Source organism: Hippopotamus amphibius, chromosome 9 (assembly GCF_030028045.1).
Source record: "Hippopotamus amphibius kiboko isolate mHipAmp2 chromosome 9, mHipAmp2.hap2, whole genome shotgun sequence".
Classification (NCBI taxonomy): Eukaryota; Metazoa; Chordata; class Mammalia; order Artiodactyla; family Hippopotamidae; genus Hippopotamus; species Hippopotamus amphibius.
In genome coordinates this window covers 134,335,643-134,351,179 of record NC_080194.1, presented here as the reverse complement: position 1 = coordinate 134,351,179, position 15,537 = coordinate 134,335,643, and the positions used below count along the sequence as shown (strand labels likewise).

Genomic DNA, 15,537 nt, shown 5'->3' with positions numbered 1-15,537 from the left:
GATCGCTGGGCCCCCTCACCAGAGGGTTTGATTCAGCAGGTCTGGATGGAGCCTGAGAATTTACATTTCTAACAAGTTTCCAGGTGGTGCTGATGCTGCTGGTCTGGGGACCACACTTTGATTCCCTTTGAGAACCAGAGAATAGATAATCCAGGTGATGTGCTTAGTACCTGCTGGGCCCATAGTAGGGACTTAATACACATTGGCTGCTGTGATGACTATTAGGGGTGGTGGGCTTTGCTGCTTTTGTTCCTGGACCTCAGCAAATTTCGTTCTTGACGCAGACCCTGTGGTCCTAGGGGCTATAGGGCTGGCTGTCCTTGCTTTAGGCACAGGGGTCAGTTCTACCAACTGAGTGCCAAGGCCCTGGGGTGGGGTAATAGCATCTCCACCTGGGCTGTACCTCACACACATGATGAACTCAGCAACTTCTTCCTTCAAGGAGCCTGCAGTCATGTGGGAGAGGCTAACAAGCAAAGACGTTATTACATGGAGCCTGCTTGAGCACAAGGAGCAGAAATGGTGGGGTCTAATTCCAGTGGGGCTGAACTCCACAACACCATCAACCAACAGGATACAATTGACTCTACCTATGAAACAAATTTCTTTGACCTATGTGTTATTTAGAAGTGTGTTGTCATGTGCTAATTTTCTCAAGAGAAATTTTGAACTAAATGACAATGAAAACACTACTTATTAAAATTTGTGGGATGCAGCAAAAGCTGTGCTTTGAGGGCAATTTATAGCAATGCCAGTATTGGGCTTGGTATCTGCAGCACCCGCTGGGCTGGTAGGAGTCTCTCATTCCATTTATGAAAGAAAAAGAATCTTGGTGGTGATAATAGTAATAACAGTACTACTAGTAATACCACCACCACCTACTCTTTGTTGCTTTGTTGAGCACTTATTAAAATGCCAGATTCCTGTGTTGGAGTGTTTGCTATACCTTCTACCCAGTATATTCCTTCTCTGAATATCTACCTGACCATTCACTCATTTATTTCTAGTCTCTACTCAAAAATATCAACTTATCGGAGATACACGCCCATCACCCTAAGAGATCACCTCCATCACTCCCCACCCACCTTAACCCTGCTTCGTCTTTCTAAGCACACCTTCACCACCCAAAATATTATATACTCACATGTGTGATCATCATCTTCTCCTTCAGTCAGAATATCCATAGAATATGAGCCAGGGTCGGGGAGACACAGGGTCTGTGTTTTGTTCACATCTGTATGCCCAGGTCTAGGCACATAGTAGACTCTCAATAAATATTTGTTGGTGGTTGAAGAATTGAAGGCCAGCAGGGAGGCAAGCGCTTTGCACACCTTATTTGCTTATTCCTGCCCTAGGAGGTAAAGCTGTCATCACCTCCACCTCATAGAAGGAGAAACGGAGGTACAAAGTGGCACCAGGCCAAGGCAGTGGCAAGAGCAGGACTTACTCCCAAGTTTCTGTGACAATGTCAGAGAGAATTTGTTCTGTCACTCAGGAGCTCTTAGGGTCTCAGAAGTAGAAGATACAGTACTTAGAAAGCAACCCCCCTGCACGTCCCTTTACCTACCACTGGAGGGAAGGTGTTGGCTGGCAGAGGAAAGAACAGGGAATGGTGCCTGCAGGAGGGAGCAGGGGACCTGCGGTCTCCACCCTCCGGGCTGGTCCCCTGGCCTGCTGTGGGGGTGCAGGGCCCCTTGATGGGCTGACCTCACCCTTCATGTGCCCACAGTGGACCGCATCGTGGGGCTGGACCAGATGGCCAAGATGACAGAGAGCTCGTTGCCCAGCGCCTCCAAGACCAAGAAGGGCATGTTCCGCACGGTGGGGCAGCTGTACAAGGAGCAGCTGGGGAAGCTGATGACCACGCTGCGGAACACCACCCCCAACTTCGTGCGCTGCATCATCCCCAACCACGAGAAGAGGGTGAGCCCACTGCCCCGCTCCCTGGGGCATCGGGAAGTCCCCCCGAGACATCATCAGGGTCTGTGGGGAAAGGGAAGGCAGACCAGAGTAGAGGGGCAGCAGAAAAGCCTGATGCAGCCCCCTGCCCGGAGGGCTCCATCTGACACGGGTGAGAGGTACTCATTTCCCATCCTGGAGGCAAAAGAAGGCAAGGGAGGAAAATGCACCCGGGGACTTCGAGCCCTGGAGTGGCTGTACAGGGTATCAGATCACACGTTCGTTCATTATCCCAGCTAATACTTCCTGAGCCCCACTTGTGCCAGGTACTGGGCAGATGGTACTAGATAAAGTATTGTCCTTGCCTGCAGGTTCCTTGTAATCTAGGGCAGGGGTGCTTAGCTTGGGGCAGCTGTGTGCCCTCCGTCCCCCACAGGGGAGATTGGCCAGGTCTGGAGACGTTTTTACCTGGGAGGGGCTATTACTGGCATCTAGTACATAGAGGCCACGGATACGGCTAAATATCCTGCAGTGCACAGGGCGGCCCCCACTGCAGAGCCTTATCCAGCCCAGGATGTCAGTAGTGCTGAGGCTGTGGGAGAGGTGGACACGCCTGCTGATAACCACGATGTAATGGGATAAATTATGAGAACACCAAAGAGCTAGGGTTCCCACTTGAGACTCGGGGCTCAGAGAAAGCTTCTTAGAGAATGTGAAGTTGGTGATGCTGAGGGCAGGGTGGGAAGGGCGTTCTAGGCAGAGGGACCAGAACAAGCAAAAGTGTGGAGGTGATAAATGAAGGCTCTGGGCAAGGAAACACTAGGTGGTGGATCGTTTCATGCTGACATGTGATGGTGTGAGGCAGGGATTGGGAAGAGATGAGACTGGATTGGTGGGTGGGGCTAAATCATGGAGTTCCCTGTGGGTTGACCAGAACTTGGCCTTCCTTCTGTAGGATGCCATCGGGGGCTTTTAAAAGCAAGGGTATGTCATGATCAGATTCACATTTCAGAAACCAAATGGAGGGGAGAGGCAGGACGGCATGGGAAGACAGTTTGAGGCTGTTGTAGTCATTGGGGCAGGAGAAGATGGTGGCGAGTGAATGGCAGTGACGATGGTGATGGAGAGAAGTGGGCAGATGGGGAGATATTTGGGAGGTAGGAGCCATGGAACTGGTGATGGACAGGAAGTGAGGGAGAGGGAGTTGACAAGGAGGAAGCCCCAGGTGATGCTAGTGCCACCAAGTACAAGAGATGACACCTGGTGCCCCGGTGATCCCCTGTGGCCTGGCAAGGTGGGTCACCAGGCCTGAGATTCGGGTTTGCTGCTCCTGAGGCCCTGGCAGCCCACCGCTTTTGGCATCTTTGCAGTCTGGCAAGCTGGACGCCTTTTTGGTGCTGGAGCAGCTGCGGTGCAACGGGGTCTTGGAAGGCATCCGAATCTGCCGCCAGGGTTTCCCCAACAGGATTGTCTTCCAGGAGTTCCGCCAACGGTGAGCCCCCTGGGGCCAGGCGCAGGTGGGGCAGGGGGTGAGCAGGCTGGTCGGAGGGACAGACGGGCGATGGAGATGCGCTTGCTTAGTGACTCCTGCTCTGTGTCTCAAGCTACGAGATCCTGGCTGCGAACGCCATTCCCAAAGGCTTCATGGACGGGAAGCAGGCCTGCATTCTGATGGTGAGCCCAGTCCCAGCCCCGCCCCAGAAACCCAGCTGCAGACCTCCTGGCCTCTGGTGGCACTGCCTGCGCTCCTCCTGGTGGGACCCTTCTTAAATACACCCAACCCCTGGCCAAGCAGCGTAGCTGAGAATGGGAACTCTCATCCTCCTTCCTTCTGCAGATCAAAGCCCTAGAACTCGACCCTAACCTGTACAGGATTGGGCAGAGCAAAATCTTCTTCCGAACTGGGGTCCTGGCCCACCTGGAAGAGGAGCGAGACTTGAAGATCACCGACGTCATCATGGCCTTCCAGGCGATGTGTCGCGGCTACCTGGCCAGAAAGTAAAGACCCACGCGCTGTCACCTCCTTGCAGACACAGACCAGAAACACAAAATTGCAAGGGGCTTTCTGGCATCATGTTCTGATTCCCTGATTCTAAGAGGCCATCTGCTCTAAGATGTATCATTGATTGCATCTTATGAAGAACGATGCAGTGTCGTCTCAAGAAATGACAGCCTTTTCTTGAGGAAGAAGGAATGCTATCACTTTAAATATATCCACTGGTTATAAGGGCAGGGCAGGAAGGGGCTAAGACCATGGGCCCTGGAGAGTTAGGCCTTGGTTCTGATCCTGGCTCCCCTACTGATTTGCTGCGGAACCTTGGGAAAGCTACTGTACCTCTCTGAGCATCAGGGAAATGAGCATAATCATACCTGCCTCATAAACTTGTTTAATGAGGGGGTCAGGGAAATACTGCCTGAAGAGGGTTGAGACAGTGGCTGGCTATCATTTCAGAGGTGTGAGAATATAGGAAGTATCAGAAGAAAGAGTATTTATGTCTATACCCCCATGTCCAAGTGAGACTCATAGGCAGGGTCTTGGAAGGCCTGATGTCCCCTCTGTTTGGGCAGCCTGGGGACTGGGTGAGAGCTAGGGTTGCTCCATGGAAGTCACACCCCAAACAGGACTGCAGGGGCTGGCATAGTAGCTCTTGTCCAGGGCGTATGTCATCAGGAGGTATGGACCACGCACTGATCTGCAGAGCCCTGATTGTGTCAAACTGATTCATTGCCGAGTAGACCCAGGATGGTCAGGGCCATATCTGGGGAGCTCTTGGTCCGGGGACAGACCTAACCTGTTAAGTTTTATAACTAAATTCTCTGTTGCCACCCCTCCCACTTGCAGGCTAACTGGGGCAATTTTATTCTTCAAGTTCACCCACATCCAAGATGGCAGCCGCAATGGCAGCCACACAGAGGCAAGAGGATGGTGCTCACTCTTCTGTGGTTTCGCAAACCCGATAGCCCTTAAATAGGAAAAGTGCTGGTTCTGTGTTGGATTTGAGACGTTAAAATATACTCAGCTTTGGGGAAGATGTGGCACAGCTGAGTGTGTAGGGTGTCCCTTAGGAATGGCATAGCGTAGATCAATTTCCTAAGTGTTGTCCGGACCGCAGATCTGAATCCAGGGCATTCTGTGAGCCTTGGGTCTTCCTTGTCCACTGAGGAAAGGCTCTGGCTTCCAGCTGATATACTTGTTCTGATGCTCAGAGCTTCCTGGAGCATCTGGGCCAGAGAGAAAGGGGGACATCCTCGTGCAAGTCACAAAATCTCAAGCCGAACAGACACGTCCTGCTTTCAGGATGCTGTGGGGTGGGATGCGGCGACAACACAGTGAGGTGTGTGTTGGGCCAAGCAGGTCTTCTCACGGCTCCCCATCCCTCTCCCCAGGGCCTTTGCCAAGAGGCAGCAGCAGCTGACGGCCATGAAGGTGATTCAGAGGAACTGCGCCGCCTACCTCAAGCTGCGGAACTGGCAGTGGTGGCGGCTTTTCACCAAAGTGAGTGCTTCATCCTCCCTGCCCCCCAGTCCTGGGGCTTCACCCAGATGCTGCCCATGTGGGACTGGAGATGGTTGACAGCAGGTGTGCAGCTGAGGGCTCGAAACCAAATCTTGCCCGTTGGGGCTTCTCTGGGCCTGGGAAGGGCCCCCTCTGGCACGTGGGTTACAGCCATGACCTTGACCCAGACCCGGAGCATTTCCATCAACGCAGGGATCCCTCCTGTTGCCCATTTAGAATCCTACCCACTTCCCTCCTCCCTGAACACAAGGAGTTAGGAGTCAGCCTGGTGAAGAGCAGTGAGGGGAAGCTGCTTTTAGGAAACGTTCATCCCCACCGACCCAGCTTCTGGAACACTCTCCTAAGAAAACCATCTGAGATAAAGAAAACCAAGAATGAAGGGCATTCGTTCACAAGAGCAGAATCTTAATGCCCCACCCTGGCAGACTAACTCATAACAGCTCATCCGTCAGTGGGATACTTTTCAACCACTAAAAACGATGGTATTTAAAAATCAAGTTGTAAAGCTCGTGGGACAGCATGAGGTGATCATTATCTTGTAGTTTTTAATAATAAAAGCAGCACGTAGGGAATTCCCTGGCGGTCCAGTTGTTAGGACTCTGTGCTCTCACTGCCAGGCACTGGGGGGGAACTAAGATCCCACAATCTGTGCAGCGGGGCCAAAAAAAAAAATAGCCAGCATGTCACACTGGGCAGCGTGATCGTGAGTGTATTTTTTTAATGTGTAGGACAAAGGGGTAGAAAGAAATAACAGAAGGTAAGATGTGGGATGGGGAGGGGGTTCTTTCCTCTTTGGAAGGGAACATCCGTTTATGGGCAGCACTTCGCTCTCAGGATGGAACTAAATGGGCGGAGGGGAGACTTTCACTTTGCACCTTTTCCCATTGCTCTAATTTAGGCCTTTTCAATCAGCCCAGCTGATATTTTGGGATGGATAATTCTGTGTCGCGGGGGCTGTCCTGAGCATTCTAGAATGAGCAGCATCCCTGGCCTCTACCCACTAGATGCCAGTAGCATCCCCACCCCGGTTGTGACTGCTGAGACTGTCCCCAGAAATTGCCCGATGTCCCCCTAGGGTCTGCGAGCAGGGTAAAGTTGTCCCTGGCTGAGAACCACTGATCTCCTCATGACAAGAGGGCATCCCTTGTGCCATGAAAGCGAGTGACGGGCTGACCCTCTATGTGCAGGTGAAGCCACTGCTGCAAGTGACGCGGCAGGAGGAGGAGATGCAGGCCAAGGAGGATGAGCTGCAGAAGACCAAGGAGCGGCAGCAGAAGGCGGAGAGCGAGCTCAAGGAGCTGGAGCAGAAGCACTCGCAGGTACCGGGCGGGTGGGGAGCCTGGCTGGGGCTGTGGAGGGTGGGACGCCTGCTGCTTCCTGTGGGGCTCACCGGCCGTCTCCCCACCCTCTGTGCGCAGCTCACCGAGGAGAAGAACCTGCTGCAGGAGCAGCTGCAGGCGGAGACGGAGCTGTACGCGGAGGCCGAGGAGATGCGGGTCCGGCTGGCCGCCAAGAAGCAGGAGCTGGAGGAGATCCTGCATGAGATGGAGGCCCGCCTGGAGGAGGAGGAAGACCGGGGCCAGCAGTTGCAGGCAGAGCGGAAGAAGATGGCCCAGCAGATGCTGGTGAGGCCCTGCGGGGGCTGCCCTCGGTGGGTACCGACCTGCGCGGCCCTCGCGGCGGGCCTGCGAGGTGCGTCTGCTGATGCGTGTCCCCGCTGGGCAGAGAAAGACACTCAGCCTCGGAGAGGAGCAGCCGTCCGCCCACACAGGTCTCCTCGGGAGCCCACTCTGTGCCCTGCCTTCCGTGTGCAAACGCCTTTCCTCCTGATAGCAGCCCCGTGTGAGGGGTCATGGTGTCAGTAAGCTATTGTTGCAGAACCAAACACCCCAAAACTTAGCAGCTTGGAAATAATACACATTTATCTCACAGTCATGACGCTGAGAGTGGCTTAGCTGGGCGGTTCTGGCGTAGGGCCTCTCACAAGGTTGCAGTCAGGATGTCAGCCTGGGTTGCAGCATCTGAAGGCTTGACTGGGGCTGGAAGACCCACTTCCTCGTGGCTCACTCACACGGCTGTAGGCGGGAGGCCTCTGTTCCTCACCACGTGGGCTTCTCCGTGGGGCTGCTTGGCCGCCCTCACAGCATGGCGGCTGGCTTTCCCGGGATGGAGTAAATCGAGGGAGAACAGGGAGGACGCTGCAGTGCCTTTTATAGCCTAATCTCTGACTTACACACTCCATCACTTCCTCTTGATGTTATTTGTTAGAAGCAAGTCACTAAGACCAGCTGACACTCAGGGGAAGAAGAATTAGGCTCCACCTCTTAAAGGGAAGAATATCAAAGAACTTGTGGACATATTTTTAAACCACCATGGTATCTATTATCCCCATTTTACAGATGAGGAGACTGAGGCTCCACAAAGAAAAGTGGCTTACCCAAACCTTTTCTTTGTGATGGAAAGAGACTGCAGAGCACTGCAGGGGGCCATCAGGCCCAGCCTCTGTATCCATGAGTCCCCAGGGCTCCGGGAGAGTGCCTTTGTTTTAAGCAAGGCAGTGATTCTTTTCCTTCCCCCACAAAGGACCTGGAGGAACAGCTGGAGGAAGAGGAAGCTGCCAGGCAGAAGCTACAACTTGAGAAGGTCACGGCCGAGGCCAAGATCAAGAAACTGGAGGATGATATTCTGGTTATGGATGATCAGAACAATAAACTGTCAAAAGTGAGTGGGGATGAGCGTCTACGTTAAAATGACAGGCTCATCAGGGCTGAGGACCCCCGATACCTCCCCTTTATAGCCACATACGAGGTATTGAAGGCCGAGCAAACGGTCACCTCCGGCATTGACATGGCAGCCTTGTAAACTGCCGTCTGGACGCAGGCGTGCCACGGACGGGGTCCCCGGTGGTCCCACCAGCACCAGGGCGGCCATGGAGCTGGGTTAAGGAGCATCACAACCGATGGAACCCCCACGTTGTGCAAAGGCGGGCGGGCAGTGTGCCTGGGACTCAGGGGCCCCTCTCAGATTCTCACCGTCCATCTCTACTTAGTGATGGGGCACCAGCTGTCCTGGGAGGGGTTTCCGGGATGTGGGGCTTTCAGACCCCAAACCAGAAAGTCTCAGGATGAGTAGGTCACCCTAGTCAGTAACCACGAAGCAGCCCCACTGAGATGGGCTACCTTTAGTCCTTTGAGCTGGATGTCAGCTGGGCACCAACTGGGAGCCATGCCCTGTGGTGGGTGCAGGGCACGCACAGACAAGGAGGACCCCATCCTCATGGGGCTTATATTCTAGTGAGACCGCAAGTAGATAATCATACACACAACCGTTAATTACCATTGTGATCAGGGTTCTGAAGGAGGTGTTCAGCATCTTATAAGAGCAGAGCACTAGGGGATGGAGGTGGGGGATTCAGGGAAGGCTTCCTGGAGGGAGTGACATTTAAGTGGAAACCTGAAGAGTGAGAAGCAGTTAGGCGGAGAGGGGCTGGAGGCACATCCCAGGCAGATGGTCCTATCTGTGCAAGAGCCCTGAGGCGGGGAAGAGTTGGCCCGTGGTAGGAAAGGAAAGAGAGCCCCCCTGGCTGGGACATGAAATTGAGGGGTGGAAGGGCCTGAGATGAGTAGCCAATCTTTGGAAATTATTATTGTTGAGGAACTTCTCTTTCCCCATTTAAAACTCTGGGTTGCATTTGGTTATAATGTGGACTTTCCTTTCAACTGTTTATCTGGAAATTACTAACAGTGAAATGTAGACCCTGGAGAAAAGGAAAAAAGCGAACAATATTTCTTTTTCTTTCCCCCAAAAGGAGCGAAAACTCCTTGAAGAGAGGGTTAGTGACTTAACGACAAACCTTGCAGAAGAGGAAGAAAAAGCCAAGAATCTTACCAAGCTGAAAAACAAGCACGAATCTATGATTTCAGAACTGGAAGGTAAAAGGGGAAGGTTTTGAGTGGCTATTTTAAAACTAGGAAAATCAGAAAGGAAGTTTGAGAATGGAGGATTATTGCAGGAAAGGGACAACCCTATCCAGCTGCCTGCTCACCCTAGTGAACACACACGTTCATCCCGGCAGGTGCTTGTAAGCAGGACTGACTTTCCTTCTATAAGACAGTGGTGCGGGCAGGACCGTCACCAGCAGGGGGGATGTGTGTGTGTGTGTGTGAACTTCCTCCATGTGAAGCCCCTGGGCAGAAAGGCCCGTCCTGCAGGGGTCTCTCTGGCGGTGTCCACTTCCTGAAGGGCCCTGGCTTTGTCGTAGTGCGGCTGAAGAAGGAGGAGAAGAGCCGGCAGGAGCTGGAGAAGCTGAAGAGGAAGCTGGACGGTGAGGCCAGCGACTTGCACGAGCAGATCGCGGACCTGCAGGCGCAGATCGCCGAGCTCAAGATGCAGCTGGCCAAGAAGGAGGAGGAGCTGCAGGCGGCCCTGAGCAGGTAGCGGGGCTGGCGTGGCATGTCCAGTGTGTTCCTGTGCCCCCAGGGTTCCTGCCGATCCGTGGCGGGGGCTGGTCTTCCTCCTCCTCCAGGCAGGCCTCCATCTCATGCGAGGTGGCCCGGGCCAGGCCTCCCAGGTACCTCCTGGTCTGCCGGCACCTTCAGAACCTCACCTTTGACTTTCTTCTCTTCCCTCCAAACTCTTCCTCTCTGTGTCCCCGCTGCTCCCACTGTGTCTGCCTCTTGGGTGCCCAGCCTTTGCATCTACACCCCAGTTCTGGTTGCACAAGGAGTCCATCCCCTTGGTACCGCAAACGCCACGTGTCTGAGGCCGGGAGGACTCTCCTGTCCCCACCCCCGCCTTCTGAGGACCCTCTTTCTGTGAATGCATCTCCTCTCTAGCCTTTGCCGCCCTTCTCATCCCACCCCAGCGTGCAGCAGCCCTCAGATTCTGCCCGTCCTGTGAGGTGTGTCCCACACCCTTTCCTCTGCGCCCCTTCTCCCAGCTCAGAGCTGGGTTCACTCTAACAGCCTCCCCCTGGGGTTATCACAGCAACAATAACTCATGGTTATTTACCTGCTCACCGTGTGCTAAGCTCTGCTCAAGCAGTGTCTTTGCAGACACCTGGCCAGGTATGCTGCTGTTGCCTCCCTTCACTGAGAAGGAAGCTGAGCCCGGGGAGGGAAGGAACACGTGACAGTCTCCTGGCTTCTGTGTACAGGCTGGGCTTCATCTTCTGACCAATCCCCTGGCCCATCTCTCTCGGGCCGTTTGTGCCATGTGACAGCGCTAGGGTGAGGGTCACCTCATGCTGTCCTTCCTGTGGGTCCCTTTCCATCCATCGTGGGCAGAACCAGAGGCAGCTCCACCGTGGTCAGGAGGGAGCTCTCTTCCATGCCATTTGGACGAGGCTCCCTGTGCCCCATACTGACCCACAGTCACGGCCTCCCCTGGTCTTAACATCCCTCCTTTCCCACCCCCAAGAGTTTGCATATAGCCGAACTCAGACACTGAGCAGATGGAAGAAAGAATAAACCAGTAGTTGCCAGGGAGGAATAATGGTCTAACATCCATAAAGCATCTATTAGGCACCTACTGTGGACAAGGCACCTTGCTAGTCTAGATCAGTTCTTTGCATTGTCTCTCTCTGTCTCTGTCTCGCTCTCTCTTCCTCTCTCTCTCTCTCTCACACACACACACACACACACGCACACGTGCAGCATGACCTGTTTTTTTACATCAGCCCTTGGAGCCCTCCAAGCAGTGCAACATGGTAAGAAGGGGTCCAGTGTGTCTCCGGGTGTGAGCAGAGCATGGTTTGATATCTGTGGACCCCGAATAGCTGGTTCCAGAACACCATTTTTGGCCACGTTGTGGGACGGCTGGCAGGGGCCCGGGGCCCCAGGTCTTAGTTCTGGTGATCGGTCCCCGGCAGGCTCGATGATGAAATTGCTCAGAAGAACAACGCCCTGAAGAAGATCCGGGAGCTGGAGGGTCACATCTCAGACCTCCAGGAGGACCTGGACTCAGAACGGGCCGCGAGGAACAAGGCTGAGAAGCAGAAGCGGGACCTGGGGGAGGAGCTGGAGGCGCTGAAGACGGAGCTGGAGGACACGCTGGACACCACGGCCACCCAGCAGGAGCTCAGGTGAGGCCCCCACCCCGCAGTCCCGCGTGCGGGCAGCTGATGGAAGGGGGCATCCCCATGCCATCCCGGGTCAGAGCGCCTCTCAGGCCCTGCGTTTATCGTCCTGGTTGTATTTTGCTTTAAGTAATATAAGCATGTTTATTTTTCATTTATTTTACATCACAGTAGAAGGATATACTCAATTAGAAAATGATATGAAAATTATAGGAAAGTAGATGCCGGAAGCATCACCGCAGTCAACATTTTGGGGGATTTCATTCCTGTCTTTTCCTGTGTGTGTATAAGTTTTGTGTTAAATTTTCAAAATATTTATCAGATTGGTCTCTGGTTAAAGAGTCACTGAAGGATAACAGACCACAACAACCAGAAAACAAAACCAAAACCCAAACCCACCATAAAAACAGGTCACCTGCCAGATAGCGAATGATGATTTTAGTGAAACTAGGTCATTTCTTCATTCAGCAAACACACGAATGTGTTTTGAGTGCACCCTGGGTCAAGTGCTGTGCTAATGTGGAGATTTATTTCCCACATTTGGATTTTGTGCTCCATCACTTACCTGGGCCTGGAAGCCAGCACGATACTCTGCTCCCTTCATGCTGGCCCAGTGCAATGGCTCAGAGCGTGGGCTCAGAGCCTATTTGGGTTCAAACTCTCGTTCTATCACACAGTGGTTTTAACACCTTGGGCAAGCTGCTTACTCTTTTTTTTGGCCACCTTGGGTCTTTGTTGCTACAGGTTTTCTCTAGTTGTGGCGAGTGGGGGCTACTCTTCACTGTGGTGCGCAGGCTTCTCATTGCGGTGGCTTCTCTTGTTGTGGAGCATGGGCTCTAGGTGCATGGGCTTCAGTAGTTGCAGCACGTGGGCTCAGTAGTTGCGGCACACGGGCATAGTTGCTCCACAGCATGTGGGGTCTGCCCAGACCAAGGATCGAACCCGTGTCCCCTGCATCAGCAGGTGTATTCTTAACCACTGAGCCACCAGGGAAGTCCCTGCTTACTCTTTCTTAGCTTTAGTTTCCTCATCTATAAAATAGAAATAATAATATACTTGCCTCTTAGGGTCACTCTGAATATTATATGAGATGATACATACCCAGAACTTGGGTCAGGGCCTGGCATATAGTGATAAGAGCTAATGTTAATATTTATGGAACAGTTTGCAATTCACTTTGCATTCTTCCAACAATATCATGTGCAGTATTTTGTGTGATTGTTTTCCGGCCCTGGGAGATGCTGGGCAGGTAGCATGCTCCTCGTTTTGCAGCTACCTCCTCGTTTTGAGGCAATTCCAGGCCCAGAGAGGTTAGGTGACTCACCCGAGGTCACACAGATGGGGAGGGGAGGTGACGAAGCCTCAAGCTCCAGGTCCCGGGAGAGCCCTCGTTCCTCTGCACAGCACTGCCTGAGGTGAACCTCTGTCCCCTCCGCTGCCAGCCACTGTGTTCTTCCTGTCCAGGGCCAAGAGAGAGCAGGAGGTGACGATGCTGAAGAGGGCCCTGGACGAGGAGACGCGGTCCCACGAGGCCCAGGTGCAGGAGATGAGGCAGAAGCACACACAGGCTGTGGAGGAGCTCACCGAGCAGCTGGAGCAGTTCAAGAGGGTGAGTTGCGATGCTTTTTTGTGTGACAACAACATGTAAAGAATGGTATGTCAACAGCTTCAAGTAACTACATATCCGTATCTATACTAAGACCAATAACAAGCTGCAGTGATTCTAATGAGGGTGATGGCAGCCAGCATTTATTAAGTGCTTACTGTATATTATGCTGGTTAATCTTTACAACCAACCACCGGGACAGGTACAATGAAAGCCATTTGACACGTGAAGAAACTGAGGTCCAGAGCACCTAGAGGTAACACAGCTAGTCAGTGACAGAGTCCAGGCAGCCTGACTCTGGACCCGCCTCCTCGTCTCTCTAGGGTAGGGTCTACTATATGCCGCTCTTACAGATAAGCAGAATTTAGCGAAACCTCTGGGATCTTCATTTCTGGCCATCTTCATTTCTCTGCGGATCAGAAGAAGACCGTCATTTGATTTGAGTGACAAGACAGCTCTCTCTGGTGTAGTTTGAGAATGGCTAGATCTCATCTTTCTTTCTCCCGTGGCTGGCTATTTGGGGTGTATGGGATTTGGGGCAGTCAAATAGCTCTACTCTGCATGCTTCATTTCGGGAACTTTTTCTCCCTTTGGAGAAGATCCTTGTTTCATTCCCTGTGGAGAGTCTTTTTAGCTTACGACATCCTGCCAGATTGCTTGAAAATCTAAATTATACTACTCTCAGTGCTACGGCTCCCCCTCTGCACTTTCTAGATTAGATGGCTGTTGCATTACCTCAAAATCGTGGGAGTTTGCATTTGTTTCTGTCGCCAGTCAAGGTAAACGTTCTTCCATGAGCTGGTTCACCACCAGTTCTAACAGAATCTCGGAATTTTCCCACACATTTAAATAAAGCCCGCCGTCCCTTCTACGGCACTGGTTACGTGCCTCTGTTCCAACGTTTTACAGACACAAACTCGTTTAGTTTCACCCATGACCTTTGCTAAAATGCACATCTCCAGGCCCCACACTGAAGCATGCTGTGCTGGACGGAGCTCCCCTCGCACTGCAGACGGAGAAGAGGATGCCTGTTCGTGTCCCCGCGTCACTTGTCACGTGGGGTCTGAATAAGAACCTTCAGCGTTTTGTCAGTTCTTTCTATATGTTAGACAAATAAGATCTTGCTAATTTTATATACAACATATATTTCCTCTTAATTGTCTTCCCTTTTTTAATGTTCAGAAGTTATTTTTTATTGTGATAGACTTTGAACCCAAATGGGCTCTTCCCACCTTCTGGAATAATAAGCCCTCCAGATAGTCGTAAGGTGTACCTGTCCCTTTTATTCTGTTTGGAAGAGTGGGGCCTGGAAAGGTAACTGGCCAGTGCTTAGCCAGGTGGTCATCAGAGGTGAGCAGGCGTGGGAAGCCACACCCCAGATTCATAGCCAGGCCTCTTTGGAAAGACTCTGTTCATGCCACCAGCAGACAGCATCTGTGTCTGACCTGTGTGAGCAGGAGGAGGCTGGGACACCTGCCCAGCATCTCAGGAGCACTGAAAAAGAGGACCGTCTTAACCTCTAGATTGTTGGGAAAAACTTGTAACATCAGTCCTACCTTGGCTACTCTTACACATGTATAGTGTTGCCACCATTCTGGGGAAAAGGTTTTCGGGGAGCCCTGATCCTGTGAGGTCCCCCAGGGCCCTTGCTCATCACTCTGTACTGTTACCCTAAGAGGCACTTTGTCACTGTCTGAGGTCCCAGCAGCTCTTAGTCACGCCTGGGGCAAACGATTGGCTTCTGAGGCTGCCTAGACACGGCACAGATCTTCCCGGGGGCTGAGGGAAAGCCCACTGGCGTTTCCTCTGCTCTCGGGACCCACACACTTCTCCCTGGTTCCTTTCCTCCTCCGTACAGCCCTGGGAGAAGCCCCCTCCTTTCTTCTGCTTTTTCTCAAAATACTTTTTTTCTTGGAGAAACTTATGCACCTACAGGAGCTGGTTAGATAAAGTAACTTTCCCTAAATTTTCACAAAAACGGCAGTGTACATTTGCTGATAAATCTGATGCACGATAGGGAGTGGTGGGGACTGGGGCCAAATGGAGGGTGACTGTCCTGTTTACAGGGCAGCTGATATGCAGATCCAGCTGACTCTTGCCTTGGAGGAAGGCAAGACCTCTGTTTCCAGATCTTTGTTTTTTGAAAGTCAGACTTATAGAAGTATATACAACAACATTCACCAATTTTAAGTGTATAATTCAATAATTTTGACGCATGTATTCACTAGTGTAACTCCCACCCAGTCATGAAACAGAACATTTGATTTTTAAAAAGAGAAGCTGGTAATAGTAATCCAGATTTTTATGTGATATTTCTTTATTAAAATGTTAAAAGGTGCTGAATGGATCAAACAGAACAGGACGGCAGGGTTGATGCAGCTGGGGGCGGGGGGGGGGGGGCAGAGGTGCCAGTTTTGCAACCTCTGAGCTTTAGGAAAA

General features: G+C 52.3%; 1 protein-coding gene across 4 annotated transcripts in view; it reads left to right on the top strand.

The window, feature by feature from the left end:
• Positions 1 to 15,537, top strand: part of MYH11 (myosin heavy chain 11) — a 103,103-nt gene that overhangs the window by 70,428 nt on the left and 17,138 nt on the right. For all 4 annotated transcript variants that reach the window (XM_057750398.1, XM_057750397.1, XM_057750400.1 and 1 more), the window contains 12 exons: positions 1,730 to 1,923; positions 3,270 to 3,391; positions 3,504 to 3,573; positions 3,737 to 3,897; positions 5,287 to 5,395; positions 6,604 to 6,735; positions 6,835 to 7,041; positions 8,000 to 8,137; positions 9,225 to 9,348; positions 9,678 to 9,849; positions 11,286 to 11,498; positions 12,957 to 13,101. In XM_057750398.1, the coding sequence (XP_057606381.1) occupies positions 1,730 to 1,923; positions 3,270 to 3,391; positions 3,504 to 3,573; positions 3,737 to 3,897; positions 5,287 to 5,395; positions 6,604 to 6,735; positions 6,835 to 7,041; positions 8,000 to 8,137; positions 9,225 to 9,348; positions 9,678 to 9,849; positions 11,286 to 11,498; positions 12,957 to 13,101 (1,787 nt within the window). The remainder of the gene's footprint in view (positions 1 to 1,729; positions 1,924 to 3,269; positions 3,392 to 3,503; positions 3,574 to 3,736; positions 3,898 to 5,286; positions 5,396 to 6,603; positions 6,736 to 6,834; positions 7,042 to 7,999; positions 8,138 to 9,224; positions 9,349 to 9,677; positions 9,850 to 11,285; positions 11,499 to 12,956; positions 13,102 to 15,537) is intronic.